At 39.1% G+C, this 20,013-nt stretch overlaps 1 protein-coding gene across 2 annotated transcripts in view; it reads right to left on the reverse strand.

Annotated features, from left to right (window-relative positions):
- LOC130908455 (guanine nucleotide exchange factor VAV3) overlaps nucleotides 1-20,013 on the reverse strand; it is a 282,969-nt gene that overhangs the window by 111,139 nt on the left and 151,817 nt on the right. For both annotated transcript variants that reach the window (XM_057823892.1, XM_057823893.1), the window contains exons 3-10: nucleotides 18,906-18,964; nucleotides 16,669-16,734; nucleotides 10,299-10,407; nucleotides 9,437-9,538; nucleotides 4,710-4,778; nucleotides 571-674; nucleotides 364-463; nucleotides 35-130 (exon numbers count right to left, since the gene is read on the reverse strand). In XM_057823892.1, the coding sequence (XP_057679875.1) occupies nucleotides 35-130; nucleotides 364-463; nucleotides 571-674; nucleotides 4,710-4,778; nucleotides 9,437-9,538; nucleotides 10,299-10,407; nucleotides 16,669-16,734; nucleotides 18,906-18,964 (705 nt within the window). The remainder of the gene's footprint in view (nucleotides 1-34; nucleotides 131-363; nucleotides 464-570; nucleotides 675-4,709; nucleotides 4,779-9,436; nucleotides 9,539-10,298; nucleotides 10,408-16,668; nucleotides 16,735-18,905; nucleotides 18,965-20,013) is intronic.

A 20,013-nucleotide genomic window follows, 5' to 3' on the forward strand; every position in this document is an offset into this window, starting at 1 on the left:
ATACAACAATAGAGGTCAAATTAAACAACTTCACCTGCAAAAGGAGGTGGTACTTCAAGACCCGCTGCATGGGAACCACCAGCAAATCCCTTAAAGTGAATTTACCATAATTGGCTCTTTTAGAACACTCCTGTGTAAAATATTAACACACACACACACACACACAAAAAAGAAACATGTTAGATAAATTAATTTAAAGTAAAATGCTTGTAGTAAGTAATTCAGCAGTACTAGTCAGCTTTAGATCATGCATTTCTTTATGTATACACTTGGAGGCACTGTCTGGCTGTTTAATAGAGGGCAGCTTGCTGGAAATGTACTTTACTTCCTTGACTGAAAATAATTCCTTTTTTATACATATACCTCAAGTTTCATCCGTACGTCCTCTCTGTCTTTGCATATGCTGTCTAGAGTGGCAATTGCTGTTTCCACATCGCTGCAGTATTTCCCATAGATTAGCAATCTAATTAGAAAAAACAGAGGTGACAAAATGTGAAACAGTAGACCCAAAAAAAAATGTCTGCAGTGATTTAAGGTTTCTTTTGAATGAATTAAATGAATTTATTTTACCTTTCTTTGAAAGCAATAAAGATCTGGTGAAGATTTTGGGCACTTCTGTGTTGGACAGAGTCTTGAATTTCCTGCAGTAAACATTTGTGAACTTTCACCAGGTCCTGAAACATAACACAAAACAATCACACATTAGAATTACTAGCAAACAAGCAAAGTTTAATGTGATGCTGTACATAAGCTTTATTGAATAACTTGACTTTCAAAAACATTTACTGTAAGTAAATTCAACACTTTGTCCAGGACTAAATTACTAGACTAAATAAGAAATTGTAGGTGGGTAGTAGTAACGCATTACGTTTACTCCGTTACATTTACTTGGGTAATTTTTTGAGAAAAATGTACTACTAAGGGTAGTTTTACAAAGCCCTACTTTTTACTTTTACTTAAGTAGATTTGTAAAGAAGAAGAAAGTCTACCCTTACTCTATTACTTTGGGCTACACTGGTTATTACATTTTTCTTCTTTATTCTACTGTACATACAGGTAGTCAACTGGTTACGAACGCGTTCCGTTCCGACGCTGGGGACGTAACCTGGATTTCCGCGTAAGTCCGACTCACCCCTTTAAGTACCCCTACATCTAAAAAAAAATATATTTAAAAAGTCCAAAAGTATTGTATTTTGTTGTGTATTGGGATAAAAGAAAAATTCAACTAATCTATTCTGTTTAATGGTGGAGGATACACTGCCCTCTGGTGGCAGCGTTGGGTCTGGCTGGACCGTCATTCCATACAGGAGCACTTAAACGTCTCACATGGATAAAGTATAGCTGCGCTCTGGTTTGGCCCACATAAGACTGTAAGTTGCTTCAGCTAATGCAGTGCTTGGCAAAAGTATTGGCACAACTGCAATTCTGTCAGATAATGCTCAAATTCTCCCAGAAAATGATTGCAATTACAAATGCTTTGGTAGTATTATCTTGATTGCAATGACAAAACACAAAAGAGAATGGAAAAAAAAAACAAATTAAATCATTATTTTACACAAAACAAAAAATGGGCCAGACAAAAGTATTGGTACCCTTTGAAAAAACATCTGCTGCTTCTCTAATTTGTGAAATTAACAGCACCTGTTACTTACCTATGGCAGATAACACTTGCAACCAGTTAAAATGGATTAAATTTGACTTTATCTCTGTCCTGTGTCATTGTGTGTACCACATTGAGCATGGAGAAAAGAAAGAAGACCAAAGAACTGTCTGAGGACTTGAGAAGCAAAATTGTGAGGAAGCATGGGCAATCTCAAGGCTACAAGTCCATCACCAAAGACTCTGAATGCTTCTTTGTCTAACGTGCGCAGTGTCATAAATAAGTGTAAAGCCCATGGCACTGTGGCTAACCTCCCTAGATGTGGACAGAAAAGAAAAATTGATGAAAGATTGTGCGGATAATGAGTAAAGAACCTTGACTAACATCCAAACAAGTTCAAGCTGTCCTGCAGTCCGAGGGTACAACAGTGTCAACCTGTACTATCTTGTCGGTGTCCGAATGAAAAGGGACTCTATGGTAGGATACTCAGGAAGACCCCAATTCTGACCCAGAGACATAAAAAAGCCAGGCTGGAGTTACCCAAAATGTACCCGAGAAGGCCAAAAACATTTTGGTAGAATGTTCTCTGGCCAGAAGAGACAAAAGTAGAGCTTTAGACGACGGTTTGAGGCCATTTTATTAATAAATCAGATGAAAAAGGAAGAAGTCTGATTATTAAGGCGTCGTTCACTAGCTGTCTAGCTTTGGAAAAAAGTAGACGCTTCGGAGTGAGGACAGCATAGACAGATTTAAATGACAGTAGAGTGAAATGCCCACTACAGTCCTTATGTACCGTATGTTGAATGTACAGTATATGTCCATCTTGTGTCTTATCTTTCCATTCCAACAATTTATTTTACAGAATATATATATATATATAATTTACAGAAAAATATGGCATATTTTATAGATGGTCTGAATTGCGATTAATTACGATTAATTCATTTTTAAACTGTAATTAACTCGATTAAAAATTTTAATTGTTTGACAGCCCTAGTAAAATGATAATGATTTAATTTTTTTTTCATTCTCTTTTTTGGTTTTTCATTGCAACCAAAATAAATGAAAATATTACCACCAAAGCATTTGTAATTGCAATCATTTTCTGGGAGAAATTGAGCATTATCTGACACGATTGCAGGGGTGCCAATACTTTTGGCCAGCACTGTATATGTTTGTGTATTCATTTGTAATTAAGTTTAGAGCTACAGTTTGTGGAGTTTCATGTGAGTGATTTGCTATGAGAGTTGTAAATACGTTAGCAATCGTAGCATTTAAGGTAGCGGACCTTTGTGAAGCAAATTGGGCTAATTTAATCTACTAAATTCACATATTGATTAGACTACTGTAGATGGGTTTTTGAACACCAATCATTTTGTGGCTAGTGCTTGACTGTAAGAATGCATTTCGTTTTGAACATAAGTGTAACAATGTGTCTTACAGCTTTACAAATTGTCAAAAGTGAAGGAAGTTAAAAGCTCAAAAAGCACAATTGCCTTGTTAGATGTCTGCAAAGCTGAACAATTTCAAGTTTAGTGAGGACATAACAAGTCATGGTATTAAAGTAAAGTAAAAGATAAAATACTGTGAGGTGAAATTGGGCACTGTTTATGCGACTAAAATTAAAAAATAAAAAGACTGGAGCCAAAATGGCGGAGGACTCTGGCGTCGTTAAGTCGAAGCTGCGAAAGTCGAGTACGTCGTAACCCGGGGACCACCTGTATTATTTTATTTTTTCTGTAATTGTTTTTCTTGCCAGAGATGCAAACAGTGGGTTTCACCAATGAGACGTCACAAAAATAATCTCAAGACTCCATTATACCAAACAGTTTGCCGTTCAACAAATTCCACGCAGTTTGTCGCGTTTGTCCACGCAGTTATTTGTTAGTTTCAGACAGTGCTGTTTTCATCAAGGATGATGATAACGAAAATATTTAGTCATTGAACATTTTTTTCTTGACATTGACATCACGATAACGCGCTAAAAACGTGTCTTGGGAGACTAAAACCTCACGAGATGGATGCCAGTTGTCGTCTGACGACACAATAACGAGATAAAAAATTCGCCAGTTTCCATCATTAATTCACAATGTGTGATATTTGCCCGATTGTATGTGTGGTTAGAACGCATTTAGCAGTGTTTGGTCGTGTCACTCATGTGACGTGCTGCACCCCCCCCCCCTTCCCTCGCCCCACGAACAGGCTTAAGCGTATGCCCATTCCAGGCTCCTTTTGTGAAACGTGTCAGGTGCTGTTTGGTAAGTTTTGTTTTCTTAGCCTTTAAAGGTGCTGAGTGATCATCACATACTAACCTAGCTTGTAGTATTAGCATAGCATTCACGTTAGCATAGTGTTCACGTTAGCATTAGCATTCAGCGCAGTGATTCTGTGTCTTCTTAAGCTCTTGAAAAACATTTTACATACTGTTCGTGGCGTCCAGGTAAGTTTAATGAATTGCAAATAATCTGCTGTTTTCCTGCTGGGTGTGTATTATCATCATGAAAATGCTAATATCCTTGTAGACTCTACAGTTATGCGCTCATCTGTCATGTTCATTCGAAATTGTTGGAAACCTTTTAATTATTTATATATTTGTCTGAGTTTCCGTTGACTAAAACAAGATGAAGACTAACACATTTTGAAAAGACTAAAATATGACTGAGACTAATAAGTATTTTCTTCCAAAAGACTAAGACGAAAATTAAAATGGCTGCCAAAAACAACACTGGTTTCAGGGCTCTGGAGTGGCTCAGCTAGCGCGAGTCAATGGTGCCTGCTTAGCATGAACTATATTGACAAATCAAACATAGTCAAATTAATTCAAAATGCGGGCGCGCTCGTGTAGGGGATCCCGGTGCCGGGATTGACGATGGGGCGGCTCAGGGTCAGTTGCCAACGGGCTTACACTCACAAGGGATTCACACGATTACTGGTTTCTAGATCACAGAGCTAATTTGTGTACACTCCACCCCTCCCAATCACTTAGCTTATAGACCCCCACACCGGTGTGTGTCAACCGGAAATACACGCACTCTTACTCGCATGTATAAGTACTTCCTGTGCTAAAATAAAAGCATACATCACAAAACAAACATACTGTATGACTTACCGGAATATTCACAAACACTTTTTCCATCTCGGCCGTGGATAAAAACACAGTGAGAGGCGTCATAAAGTTCTGTGAAAGAAAAAGAAGGCATGACAATGAATTCAGTCCCTCTAGAATAATAGCGGGCAAGTCATTTTGCAGGAGGCCGTTATAATAGTCTGCCAAGTTGCAAAGTCGCTGCCATCAGCGAAAACAAGAAGCACTGTCTGGGTCATGACAATAATCTCATTTTCAGAGTTTGCAATTTAATGATTTCCTCTCGGAAATGCTTCCACCGCCTAGTCACCTCTCCACCTCAAAGGAGCGAGCGAGCGCATGCTAAATTACACCATCCACTTCATATTGGAAGTCATCTACTGCCACACTCCACCGGGAAATCAAGAAGGGTCTTGTCCACACTTAGAACATAAACAGGAATGAGAAGACAAGTAGAAGTGAATGGGTCGAAAGATTTGCGGCCTCCCTCCATCCAACTGGAGTGCATTGTTATGAGAGCATTCACTTGGCTCATTACTGACTAAGAAATTAGATTGAGAAAAGCATTTAATTTGATTTTGAATAATGCACATTATGCACACAGTACAAAGACCAATACAAGGCAAAAATATGAATAAATGTCTTACATTGCTTTGATAGACAAATCTCAGTTTAGTTTGATTACCGTAGTTTAATAATTATTAATTTTATTGTCTTTTTTCCAGTGTACAATGAAAAGCATACTGAGAGATGTTTTGATATGTTGTTGCTTTCATGTACCAAAGTATTGACCACATGACAAAAAGTGACTTTACAATTCTAGTAAAACAAGTTCAAAGTGTTTGCCACCAGTCCGGGTAGAATTTTTGATGCAGTACAGCTCAATAAGAAGTAACTGGTTTTCTTTTTGTCTACAATTATTATAATGAAAATATTTTGTCAATGAACAATTTTTTAATGACGATGACAAGACGATAATGAGCTAAAAACGTGTCTCGGGAGACTAAAACATGATAACACGAATGCCAGTTTCGAGACGAAAACGTGCTATGGTTTCCGTCACATATTCACAATGTGCAATGTTATGTGTAGTTAGCCTGCATCGTAGCAGTGTCTGGTTGTGCCACTCATGTGACGTGCTGCGCCCCCACCGCCACTCACCCACTAGTTTCCTGGCCAATGTCCTATTGCTTGTTTTGAGACACACGGTAAGGTTTGTCTTCTTGTCTTCGAGAATATGTAGCTATGTTGCGTTAGCCTTTAAAGGTCTGCGCTGATCATCACACACTAAATGTAACCTGTAGCGTGAGCATAGCATTTACGCTGGTGATGTTGGCGTTAGCATTAGGCTATTGCTAACGGCGAGCGACCTCTTAAAGTCTCGGACAACTTTGTTTTTTCCATACAGTTCGTGGCGTCCAAGTGGGTATTCATTCATTCATTCATTTTCCATGCCGCTTTTCCTCACGAGGGTCGCGGAGGTGCTGGAGCCTATCCCAGCCAACTATGGGCAGTAGGCAGGGGACACCCTGAACTGGTTGCCAGCCAATCGCAGAGCACTAGGAGACATACAACCATTCACGCACACAGTCACACCTACGGACAATTTAGAGTGTTCAATCAGCCTACCATTCATGTTTTTGGGATGTGGGAGGAAACCGGAGATCCCGGAGGAAACCCACGCAGGCACGGTGGCTTAGTGGTTAGCACATCTGCCTCACAGTTCTGAGATCAAGGGTTAAATCCCGGGCTTCGGCCTTCCTGTGTGGAGTTTGCATGTTCTCTCCGTGCCAAGTGGGTATAATTAAATGAAAATAATTTTTCCTGCTGTGTGTGTATTATCATGCGAAAGATTTGTAGATGCTACAATATGTGCTCGTCTGTCAATGTTCATTCGAAATACAGTGAGGAAAATAAGTATTTAGACAATGTGATTTTTGCAAGTTCTCCCACTTAACAATGATGGGCGGGTTTGAAATTTTCATGGGAGGTTCTTGCCCACCGTGAGAGACAATGAGACAATCTAAAAAAATTTAAAAAAATCCAGAAATCACAGTGTATGATATTTTAACAATTTGTTTGATTTTATACTGCTGCAAATAAGTATTTGAACACCTGACAAAATCAATGTTAATATTTGTTACAGTAGCCTTTGATTATAATTACAGAGGTCAAACGTTTCCTGTAACTTTTCACCAGGTTTGCACAGACTGCAGCAGGGATTTTGCACCACTGCTCCAAACGGATCTTCTCTAGATTAATCGGGTTTCTGGGCTGTCACTGAGAAACACGAAGTTTGAGCTTCCTCAAAGGATTTTCTATTGGGTTCAGGTCTGGAGATTGGCTAGACCCCTCCAGAACCTTGATATGCTTTTCAAAAATCCAATCCTTGGTTATTCTTACTGTCTTCTTCGGGCCATTGTCATGTTGGAAGACCCGGTCACGACCCATTTTCAATGCTCTAACTGAGGGAAGGAGGTTATTCCCCAAAATCTCACAATACATGACCCTGGTCATCCTCTCCTTAATACAATACAGTCGACTAGTCCCATATTCAGAAAAACACCCCCAAAGAATGATGCTACCACCCTCATGCTTCACAGTAGGGATGGTGTTCTTGGGAAGGTACTCGTAATTCTTCTTCCCCCAAACACTGTGAGTGGAATTAAGACCAAAAAGTTCCATTTTGATCTCATATGACTTTCTCCCATGATTTCTCTGGATAATCCAAATGGTCATTGGCAAACTTAAAACGGGCCTGGACATGTGCTGGTTTAACAAGGGGAACCTTGCGTGCCATACATGATTTTAAACCATGTCGTCTTAGTGTATTACCAACAGTAACCTTGGAAATGGTGGTCCCAGCTCCTTTCAGGTCAATGCCTCGCTCCTCCTGTGTCATTTTTGACTGACTCCGCACCATTCTTAGGATCATTAAGACCCTACGAGGTAGATCTTGCATGGAGCCATAGTCCAATGGAGATTGACAGTCATGTTTAGGTTCTTCCATTTTCTAATATTTGCTCCAAAAGTGGATCTTATATCACAAAGCTGCTTGGCAATTGCCCCGTAACCCTGTCCAGCCTTGTAGAGGTCTACAATTATGTCTTTGGACAGCTCTTTGGTCTTGACCATGCTAGGAATTGGAGTCTTGATTGTACAGGGTGGACAGTTGTTTGTATAAAGCTAACCACCTCAAACAGGTCAAAAAGACAGACTAAAAAGTCTACCTCCACTCCACTTATTCGTTAGACCTTCTAAAGGCGACTAACAGGTCTTTGAAGCTCACAATTCTATCTAATTGACAGCAGTTAAAATACTTATTTACAGAAGTATAATCCAAATAAATTGATTAAAAATCATACTACACCAGTCCATCATTTCTAAGTGAGGGAACTTGCAAAATCGCAGGTGTTAAATACTTATTTTTCTCACTCTATTTGGAAAGCTTTTTTTTTAATATATTTTTGGAGTGAAACTTTCGAATTTTACAGACGCAAATGTTGAGTAAACGTCGACGAAAACTAGACGAAACCAGTCTGAGTTTTCATCAACATAAACTAGACAAAGACGAACACATTTCAACACAAATGACTCAAATATGACGAAGACTAATTAGTATTATTGTCCAGAAGATTAAGACAAAACTAAGAAAATTAAAAGGGCTGCCAAAAACAACACTGGAAGTAACTATACTAACTAAAATGGTTGCGCATAATCAAACAGCATATGTAAATAAAGTCATAGGCACGCTGTCGGAAAAAATTTCACTTTAAACAGAAGACATGCCGTAATTTTCGCACTATAAGGCACACTTGACTATAAGCCGCCATCCACCAAATTTTACACGAAAACGACATTTGTTCATAGATAAGCTGCACTGGACTATAAACCACAGCTGTCCTCACTGTATTATGGGATATTTATACCAAAAGATATTAATCAGTAAGACTTCACTTTACAGCGGCATCTTAAGACTGTCAGAAGACCAAATGAACCACCACGACGATTTGAACCAATGAGCTGCAAAGCTTCTTTGCTCCAAGAATTGTCATTTGGCCATCACTGCTCCCTTGGGAGAGTCAGTCATCCTCTGCTGCCACCTGCTGTCAACACTGTTTTCATCCAACATGCCTCCGAGCATGCATTGCAGTACTACAGATGTAAAAAAAAAAATCAAAATTCATGTTCTGTGCTAATTATTTCTTCAGTTACTGTTCCAGTTATTTCATTAATTGCAATTTATGGTATTTGGTAACACTTTATTTGACAGTGGCGCCAGAAGAGTATCATAAGACAATCATAATTATGACATGACAGTGGCATGAACATTAATGAATGCTTATAGCAGATGTTATTTAATGTTATCTGGAAAATTATCTCACTTTTGAATGGATGTAAAACATATGAACTGGACAAAATAGAGTTACTGCCATAATAATGATAGTGTCATGTCATAATTATGATGGTCTTATGACGCCGCTGCCAAATAAAGTGTTTTCTATTTACCCAAATAAATCAACAAATAAGCCATACTGGACTATAAGCCGCAGGATTCAAAATGAGGGAAAAAGGTAGCGGCTTTTAGTCCGAAAATTACGGTACTTGTTAGATTTTTTTTTTTTTTTTAATCTGAAAATTAAATTCAACAAATCTTTGGCCTTAGCTTTTGTCATTTTAAATTTCTACCTTTTAATATTTTGAGGAAAAGTGATGTCATTGTAAAAATGGCATTATCTTGCTGTCTGTACCTTTTCTATAGAATCCAGTGTGTCAGAAAATTTCTCTTCTGTCTGCTTGATCTCTGTCAAACAGCAGCTCCTGATGTCAATCTCTGCCTGTTTTTGGAACACCTGTATAGTACAAGTACACACATACACATAGTAGCATAACATGTACTGTATAATCAAGAAACTCTGGAATAAATTCAGAGTTAAACATGGAAGTTGGATGATTTGCTTTCAAAACATTCTCATATTAAAACTACATGCGATTTTAATACAAAAAAAGGAGGCTCTTCCCTGAGAAGCATCATGCAAAATTTAGTTTTCTAAAAATAAAACATACAAACAAATGAACTGCCCTAATTTTCCAATGTAGTTAGTCCATTACACTGTCCTGAATATGCAAATGCTTTTGTTGTGTGTACTTAACATTTCTGCATCAATAATAAATGTGTTGATAGTGAATTGCTGGATTATAGTAAACTGGGTTAAAAATTGTACATTTTTAATATTTTAAGTTTAAAGGGACAACATGGAGTTTAGAAAAAATATATTTACACAAAATACATTGTTTAAAAATCAAACATTGAAAGCAGTTACTCACAATGTTACTCATTACTTGAGTATTATTTTCACCAAATACTTGCTTACTTGTACTTGGGTACATTTTTTGGATGACCAGTTTTAATTGAGTAATATTATTTTGAAGTAATGCTATTCTTACTTGAATACAATTTTTGGCTACTCTACCCAGCTCTGGTTGTTACATCCTAACACATATTAGGAATTTCCACATATGTGCATGATGTAGCTCATGACTCGGTGTCATCTGATGTGATGGTATGTGATGTGAAATCTCGCATAGGGGTGACGTGAGAAAAAGACTGACCTGGGGAACGAGAGCGTCCGTTTTCATAAGGTCCTCGTAGATTTCGCCGCCCTCTTCATCATCATACACACAGTCATACAGATCCTCCTCATCTTCCACCCCGTTCTCACTGTAGCACGGATGACAAAACAGACGTAGTTATGTCAAGCAGCTGCTTCTTGTTACCGAGAATTTGTAGACATGTATGTTGGTTTTGTATTTTGTTTTTTTCATGTATTTTTATAAATTCTCCTTGTCCACCGAGAAGGCCACTTGGCCGACGACCGGCGGCTTGTCACACAACATGGTCACTTCCACCCCCTCGGAAGCCCGCTTGGCCCTTGTCGCGTGCCCGCCAAGAATGCGTTTTCCTCGGCTTGGCCACTGGCAGCACCCCACCCCCTCCAAAGTCGGCCGGTTTGTCCACCGAGAATGGGCTATTTTCGGCGTTCATTCCCGGTGACGAGCACTGCCAGCCCGCCGTGGCCGCAGCAGAACAACAAGCCGTAACTTGCTCGATGCCGGGGACTGGCCGATCAGTGAGGGCAATCAACCTTGCCGCCGGGTGTGACATGAGTCAGGGTAGTTTTGTGTGATTTTTTGTTTTAGAAACAAGAGAATAAGACATGGAAAAGCTGCTTGGTTTGGGTTAGCATGTCGGCTTGCTGTCACGCCTCCTGTTTTCTTCATGCTCTGTCCTCTGTCCTGTGACCTAAAAGTGGTTTATGTTGCCTAGGTGGGTTACCTAACTTACCTCTCTCATTCCTCCTTGCTGATTTATCCTTTCCGCAAGTAGATTACTTTCTAACATCCATTTGCAAGAGTAATGCTGTTTTAGTCAAATAAGAATAAAAAAATGAATACATCTTGTTACACATTATAGAGACTGCAGTAAAAAATAAAATGCTTGTAAAACAGCAGTAAATTATGATAAGTACATATACAAAATTGTTAGAGGTTATATCCCAAAGATAGGTAATTCATTCATACAGATTGTTTCTATTTATTTTGGTCATATAAACAAATAGCAATAAAGAGCATCAGTGTTGATACAGTTCAAATACCACATATCATTTTAACACAATCTTAGACAAAGCTCTTGAATGAGAGCTTCTCACTAGAAACACATGTAATTATCACTGTATATATAGCCACTAAGCTAAAAGATGGCAGCTAATCTGCTACTTCAATTTGCGAATCGAGTAGTTTAGCACAGTTACACTGCGGCCCAAAAGTATTGGCACCCCTGCAATTATGTCAGATAATGCTCAATTTCTCCCAGAAAAGGATTGCAATTACAAATGTTTTGGTAGTAATATCTTCATTTATTTTGATTGCAATGAAAAAAAGAAAAGAGAATGGGAAAAAAATTAAAACATTAACATTTTACACAAAACTCCAAAAATGGGCTTGACAAATATTGGCACCCTTTGAAAAATCATTAGATACTTCTCTAATTTGTGTAATTAAAAGCACCTGTTACTTACGTGTGGCACATAACAGGTGGTGGCAATAACTAAATGACACTTGCAGCTAGTTAAAATGGATTAAAGTTGACTCAACCTCTGTCCTGTGTCCTTGTGTGTACCGCATCGAGCATGGTGAAAAGAAAGAAAGACCAAAGAACTGTCTGAGGACTTGGGAAGCCAAATTGTGAGGAAGCATGGGCAACCTCAAGGCTACAAGTCCATCTCCAAAGACCTGAATGTTCCTGTGTCTACTGTGCGCAGTGTCATCAATAAGTTTAAAGCCCATGGCACTGTGCCTAACCTCCCTAGATGTGAACGGAAAGGAAAAATTGACGAGAGATTTCAACGAAAGATTGTGCGGATGGTGGATAAAGAACCTCGACTAACATCCAAACAAGTTCATGCTGTCCTGCAGTTCGAGGGTGCAACAGTGTCAACCCGTACAATCCGTCGGCATCTGAATGAAAGGGGACTTTGTGGTAGGACCCAACTTTTGACCCAGAGACATAAAAAAGCCAGGCTGGAGTTTTCCAAAACTTACCTCAGAAAGCCAAAAACCTTTTGAAAGAATGTTCTCTGGTCAGATGAGGCAAATAGTAGAGCTTTTTGGTAAAAGGCATCAACATATAGTTTACAAGGAAAAAAACAAGGCCTTCAAAGAAAAGAACACTGTCCCCACAGTCAAACATGAGGGAGTTTCCCTGATGTTTTGGGATTGCTTTGCTGCCTCTGGCACAGGACTGCTTGACCGTGTGCATGGCATTACGAAGTCTAAAGACTACCAACAAATTTTGCAGCATAATGTAGGGCCCAGTGTGAGAAAGCTGGGTCTCCCTAAGAGGTCACGGGTCTTCCAGCAGGACAATGACCCAAAACACACTTCAAAAAGCACTAGAAAATGGTTTCGGAGATAGCACTGGAGACTTCTAAAGTGGCCAGCAATGAGTCCAGACCTGAATGCCATACAACACCAGTGGAGAGATCTGAAAATGGCAGTTTGGAAAAGGCACCCTTTAAATTTCAAAGATCTGGAGCTTTTGGCCAAAGAAGAATGGTCTAAAATTTCAGCCGAGCATTGGGGCAGTTTACATGGCGACTCTGCGACACAAAGACGCAATGACTGAGTAGCGGAATCGCCTCGCGTGCATATGGTGTCGGCGAAGACGAAAAATTCTGAATCCTGCCTCCAAAGTGGAAGAATTTGATTGCGGGGGATTAAGGGGGGCTTGCTATGTATGTAGTATATCAAAAGCTCCCCAGGCGCGAGACCGCCCTGATAAAGTCAGCACTCGTACACGTCACATTGGGCGTTCTCAGCGGTGCTTCTAAACATTAAAAACAGCAAATATGGCGGAATGTCGCCTCTAATTTACTCTTTCAATGATATTTTTAAATTAAATATGTTGAATGTTTCCATTTTTGTGCCTTTTTGAACAGAAGAAAAATGCCATTGCTTTGAGTGGGCGGGCATATTTTTTTCCGGGCTAAGGAGCTTGTTAGGGGTCAAAGTGCATCATTCACTGTCGCCTTGTAAATCTGCACTGCCCCCTAGGGCCTGGCATGAATACTACATCGTTTTCATGCGGAATTTCGACATTGTACAAATGGAGACGGGCCCATATAAATGCAGATTTGAAATTTTTCAGATTCTCGGAGAGTCCCCATGTAAACAGCCCCTAAGAAATTCATTGGTGGATACCGGAAGCGGATGTTCGCAGTTATTTTGTCTAAAGGACAGCCTTTTTTGGCTGTCTAACTGCTCGAAGTGTACAGACGCACATTCTGAGCTCCTGAAAGCACGCTCCAATCTTAACTGATAAGCGCTCAGGGCCGGGACCAGCCTGAAAAATAGGACTCCAGTATGACTCGGAAAATTCTGAAACCTGAGGATCTGGATGAAGTCAACTCCTCCATCCAGAAAATAGTGGCCTCTCTGGCCTCTCTGACCAACCTGGAGGCTTCTCTGACTAACCTGATTCAAAGCCAGAATCGGGAAGTCATGAAAGAATTACAGCTGATGCGCGCTGAAAACGAGAAGCTCAAGCAAGTGGTTGAGGAGAAGGAGGCTCGCATCAAAAGGCTGGAAATTCTGGCTGATGATCTTGACCAAGGAAGACGCGCAAATGACCTCATCATCTCTGGATTACAACTGACGCCCAGATCATATGCCGAGGCCGCTAGCCCACCTGTGGCTCAACAGGCAATTGCCAAGCTGCAAGAATTTGGAATAAAGGTGGACTCGCAGGACATCCGTCACTGCTTTCTGCTTCCAACTAGGGGAAGAGGACCGGCGGCGGTGGTCATGAAGTTGCCAGACCACAAGAGCAAGGTTGCCCTGCTTGACCAGCGCCACCGCCTGAAAGGAACGAAGATTTTTCTGAATGACAACTTGACTCGCCGAAATGCCCACATAGCGAGAAAAGCACGTCAGCTCAAAAAAGAGGGGAAAATTGCCAGCACTTGGGTCTCTGATTGCAAAATCCTTGTCAAGTCGTTAGACATGAAGATAAGAGTCGTGAGAAGCCTAGAAGAGCTGACCTCATTCGAAAATTAATGATGACACCTGTTACCACCTTTTGGATGACCAGATTGATGAGTACCATGATGACCCAACTGATAATCTTGATCCTGACCTCAACTTTTACAATAACATGTCGAACAACTGTAAGTACTACACAGCGGACTTTAATTTGCACGGATACAACATTGCTGTGATATCACCGACCATCTGCCTCAAGACTGGAATGATGTTTACAATGCAAACCCACGAGACAAAGAATGCAAAGCAAACCTTGGATGACCAAGACGCTTATCAACGCTTGCAAAAAGAAAACAGCGCTGTATGAGTTTTTTATCTCCCAAGGACAGGGCCTGCGAGGAGAAGTTTAAGAAATAAAGAAATAAGCTAAACTGGACATCAACTGATACAATGAACCCACTCAAATTGACAATATGTGAAATTCCATGGCAATCAATGACTTCTGAATGATATGTGAAAAAAAACAAAACAAAACAAAAAACTGATAATAACTGGACTGTAACACAAACATGCTTGACTGTGCATCCCGGGCTGTTGGGGGACGGGTATCGATAAGCATTTGCTTTTTTCCGTCTTTTCTTTGTCTGTCATCATCTTTCTTTCGGCAAATTCCACACTCTGAAACTGTCAATGATTATGATGATGATGACAAGGACAATAAATTCATTCATTCATTCAAGGTTGTGCTACCAACTATTAGGCTGAGGGTGCCAATACTTTTGTCCAGCCCATTTTTGGAGTTTGTGTAAAATGATGATTTGATTTTTTTTTTTTTTTTTCCATTCTCTTTTGTGTTTTTTCATTGCAAGCAAAATAAATGAAAATAGTACCACCAAAGCATTTGTAGTTGCAATCATTTTCTGGGAGAAATTGAGCATTATCTGACACGACTGCAGGGGTGCCAATACTTTTGGCCAGCAGTGTAACTGCCTGATATGTAAAGAATAAAGTTGAACCATTTAATTTTACAATGGGCGACCAAACAAAAGATGCAAAAACGACCAACAAGGATACAAGGATGGACAGCTGATCTGGCAATAACCTGTAAAGCAGGTGGGAAGATGCCATTTTCACCGTCGGCTTAATGATTGGCACACGCACCGTGATATTGATGCTGCATTCATGTGTTGTTGGAGTAATCGAAAGAACGATTCTCTATTACATGGTGTCTATAAAAAGCGCCAAATAGTCACTCAACTTGAGATGTATCGTTGGAGCATTAAAATAGGCTACCCTTTGTTGTAGCAACCATGTTTTTTCTGACATTACGACTTGACAACACATCAGAACAATTTTTCAACTTGGGAACTCAGATGAACACAGCATATCTCTTGAAAGTGCGAAAGTATCGACTCATATGTCTATCGCAGTCAAAGTTACATACATAAATTACCATATTAAGGAGCCATGTGCACTGTGCATATTGTGTATATGGAGTGAATAGATTTATATGAGTCACCATATTCATTTTACCATTGAAATTTATACTGGGGCACTGCAGATCAATACTGGGGCGCATGCTGCAGTGAAATGTCTGGTGGCGGCCATGCCCTAAAAAGTACAGTATCTCCTGTTAGTGTATGCGATTCTGATCTGAATTAAAGAGCAACGTCAAGATTCAGCATCATCACTCAAACATTGAAGCAAGAAGTACAAAAAGTCAAGAGCAAAAGTGGGCTCAATTTAATAACGGCTGCAACATCCACCTCCCACATGTCCACTGCTGGCCGCTGTCGAGCGCCTATTACATCCAAACTGTCAACACTCACTTGCAGACTCTCTTCAGCGCCTAGACCTGTCAGCACTAACATAGAGCAGAGCTCTGTGGTAATGGGAGCCTTCCAAAAGCACTTTAACTAAAACATTTTCTCTCTCGATTTCTGTTGCTTACAAAAACCCTTAACAAAAAGCATAAGAATGGAGGGGGAGCACATCACAAGCCTCACATTTCAGGTAACCTTTTATGTCGATTAGTGTTCCAAGTTTAAACAGGGCCTGAGGCTCTTAATCAACATGCAAATGCTTTCTCTTTTAAAATGCATTGTGTCTTGGGTGAGTAGGAAATCAAAGTTGAAGAAAAACTAAAGGAGCAGACGGTCAAACAACAAACTTTACGTACATGCCTTGTGGTAGGGAAAAAGCGGGGTGAGGTGGTGCTGAGAGCCCTGAGGGAGGTGGCTATCTTCCAGTCAACACCCAGGCAACAAATGTTCCGCAAGCATACAACAGCATGGACTTGTAGGAGGGAGACTAAATTCTCAAGCCAAAAACCTACATAATAGCATCAGCAAGTTGTGTTGTTCTATCTAGGCAATTGATGACAATGTGCCTATTATAAAAGTGTTCGAATCATGTCAGAAGAAGGAGGGGCTATTATTCTTACTCTATTAAGTCCTCAAGGTGGTTGTAGATGTCCTCATCTTCAACACTTTCTTCAGTAGGGAAAGACCTTTAAAACAAAATATACACTTCTGTCAATGCTGTAAAAAAATGTATTTGGCAGAAAACACAAACAAGACTGAAAAAGCAGTTTCTGCTCTTGCCCCCCTCTTTAAAATAAACTGCTGTATTTTAAGCCAAAATAACTGTTTTGTTTGATAGAACAATATGTCTATATGCTGCCATAGCAGATTCATGTCGCATTAAGCCCCCGAACTATTTTAAATTTGTCCGTTTTACCCTTGAAACCCACGTTTACAGACGTTGCTTTTGTTTCAATCCAGCCATGAAAAGAAGGTAAGTAATTATATTATTCAATATGTCTTCCATTTTCAGCTGAGAATCATTAATGGCGTATCGCGCGCATGCTACTTTTAGACCGTGACGTCGCATCGTAAAGCCGAAGTGGGACATTATAGACCCGCCCTCGCATAAAAACAATGTAATTAGTGCTACTTTTCTCCGGTAATCTTTCAAAAACGAACAAGCTGATCACACGTTGCTTTTTTGGAACTTGTAGAAACGACTCTAGACATTACGACATATGAAGGATGTTTTCTTCATACGTTTCCGGACACCAAAGGAGGAAAAAATGTGAAGACCGAATCAACTTCCTTCCGAATAAACTTACAAGTCAATCGACTTTAACACCAGCTCGGTGAATCCATTCACATTTCATATGCAGTAAACATTTTGTTGGGTTGGCATGGTCTTTCAGAGGACAAAGAGGTAAGCCATTTTTATATTTTCAACTTATTTTTTAGCGTAACATTGTGCCGTACTGCTTCTGTCAGACAATGAATGACCTGAAAAGAATTACAATAGTATCTGACTGCCACTGTTACCGTTTCTGTTATAAAAAAAAAAATTAAAATAAAAAAAACTTTAGTAAGGGGGAAGTGTAAATAAATTATAGAATTAAGATTTGTTATCAATGAAAAAACTTTAAAGTGTTTGTTGGCTGTCACTGAGTAGCATTTGCGATCGCTACACAAAACTAACTAAATTACCCCCAAGAATGGTCAAAGACATAGGACAACTAGAGGATATATAAAAAGACAGGGCTGATGGTAAATAGCTTGTTGAAATAGAAGAATGTCATTGTCAGTCGCGTCGATAAAAAAGCTATGGCTATGCTTCGGTCGACTCGTTTTTTTTCGTCTCTTTCAGCCTTCGACACTCAAGCCATCTCTTTAACTGAACATTTGTATGTTCTTCCACATCTTTGCAAGTGAATTTGGCACCGGGGACATCATTTTCGGAGAGAATTGGTAGGTTTTGCTCTGTAAACATCTCCTTCGTACACGATTTCCATTCATTTCCTATTAAGGACAAACGTTGGCGTGTCTCTCCTTAGCAACAGTAGCTAATATCATGAGTATTATTGAGCGGAAGTGACGTGTTGCTTGCGGTACACCATTGATGTCTAACATTTCGTTAAAAAAAAGTGGAAGTCATTTAATGTTGTGAATTAACCGTTAAAGTTGTTAAAATTGCTCCCGTTATTGCATTAGTTCCCTTCTGTCTACTTTTGACATGTGTAAGTTTTAAAACTGTTTCATCATGTAAAGATAGATTTAAGTTAAGTTTTGCGGGTTTAAGAGCATTTTAGATAAAAAGTTACTTAGGTTCGCTAGGAAGGTTCTCAACAACAGAGCCTTCCTGAGAAGTCTACTGCTTTAAGATGGCGGCTGTTTACTAATGCATCTATAGGTCCTTATTATACATGTTGCTAATGCCGCCGTGTCTGTCATTTACATCTAGTTCTGTATATATGTGATATCTACCGAAGCATCATGTGGGCGTAGTTTGTAGGCTATCGGCTACAGGCAAGTATTATTGGAGCCACCTAGCATATTAGCATCACGTTTGCAACGGCGTCACACTACCTTGCCTCCTTCCCACTCCTGCTCTGCTCTCTCGTCTCCGTGAGTCAACCAACATCGTAACGCATAGTAACGCACGCCTTTCCCACCTCAGTAACGGTAATGGAGTTGCCAAGATGAGAAAAGTAATTAATTAGATTACTCACTACTGAAGAAAATAACGCCGTTAGTAACGCCGTTACATTCTAACGCCGTTATTAACAATATCAAGGTACGTCCCAAACAGTGACTTGTGTGTAAATACATATAAATAACATTAATCACATTGTCATGTCTTGTGTTAACTGAAACATACCTGATTCCAGTTTGTTGTGCAGTCGGTGTGTGAGAAAGCTTAGAAAGTGTGTCCATCACCTGCGAAGCCAACAAACATGCAAATTTATTTTACTATATTATTCAGAGCATTAAAAAAACATAGTAATATCACAAGAATGGTGATTGAATATAAACCTATCAAAATAATCTTCGGACACATAAGGAATGAAATGCTGCACATGTTATGATGTAGTTGTAGACGTACTTAAATCATATTGCTACTGTTACAATAAAAAAATATAAAAATAAATACATAGTACATTAGAGGTGCAACAATTATTCGATTAATCGACAACTAATCGAGTAGCAAAATAATCGACAATTATTTTGATAATCGATTAATCGTTAAGGACCGTCGTCACCTTAAATGTTTTAAGTTCTTTAAATTAAAGCATATATGTAACTTCTCGGTTGTAAATATAATCAGATTTCATAAATATATTTTTGTTAAGTCAAAGTAGGACATGAACAAAAATCCGCTTTTACTTTGGAAAACAACAATTCACATTTTTTGCCGATTTTCGGACATCTTACTGTCTAAAGTAGCTTCTAAATAAAGCTGCAACAACTAATCGGTTAAATTGATTAATAAATTAGTCGCCAACGAATATGATAATTGATGGAAATGAAAATAATGAAGGAAATAGTTGTCCATTTTGTCTTCATTGGTACTTACAACATGCCAAACACAAGGCAAATTGTGAAAGTAGTTGAAAGAAAGAAAGAAAGAAAGAAAGAAAGAAAGAAAGAAAGAAAGAAAGAAAGAAAGAAAGAAAGAAAGAAAGAAAGAAAGAAAGAAAGAAAGAAAGAAAGAAAGAAAGAAAGAAAGAAAGAAAAACAAAGTTATCTGGTTAATCGATTAATCGTTAAATTAATCATCCATTTAATCTATTATGAAACTAATCGTTAGTTGCAGCCCTAAAGTAAATAGCATTTGGACATTTACCCATGTTTTTTTGTTTTGTTTTGTTTTATTAGTTGTTCATTTTAAACTGATAATAATTAGCAAAATAATGATTGTGTTCAAGCAAGATTTTTATAACGTGTAATAAAAATAAGAAATAAAATTGTTCAAATAAAAATTTAAA

The sequence above is a fragment of the Corythoichthys intestinalis genome, chromosome 20, assembly GCF_030265065.1.
Source record: "Corythoichthys intestinalis isolate RoL2023-P3 chromosome 20, ASM3026506v1, whole genome shotgun sequence".
In the NCBI taxonomy this organism is placed as follows: Eukaryota; Metazoa; Chordata; class Actinopteri; order Syngnathiformes; family Syngnathidae; genus Corythoichthys; species Corythoichthys intestinalis.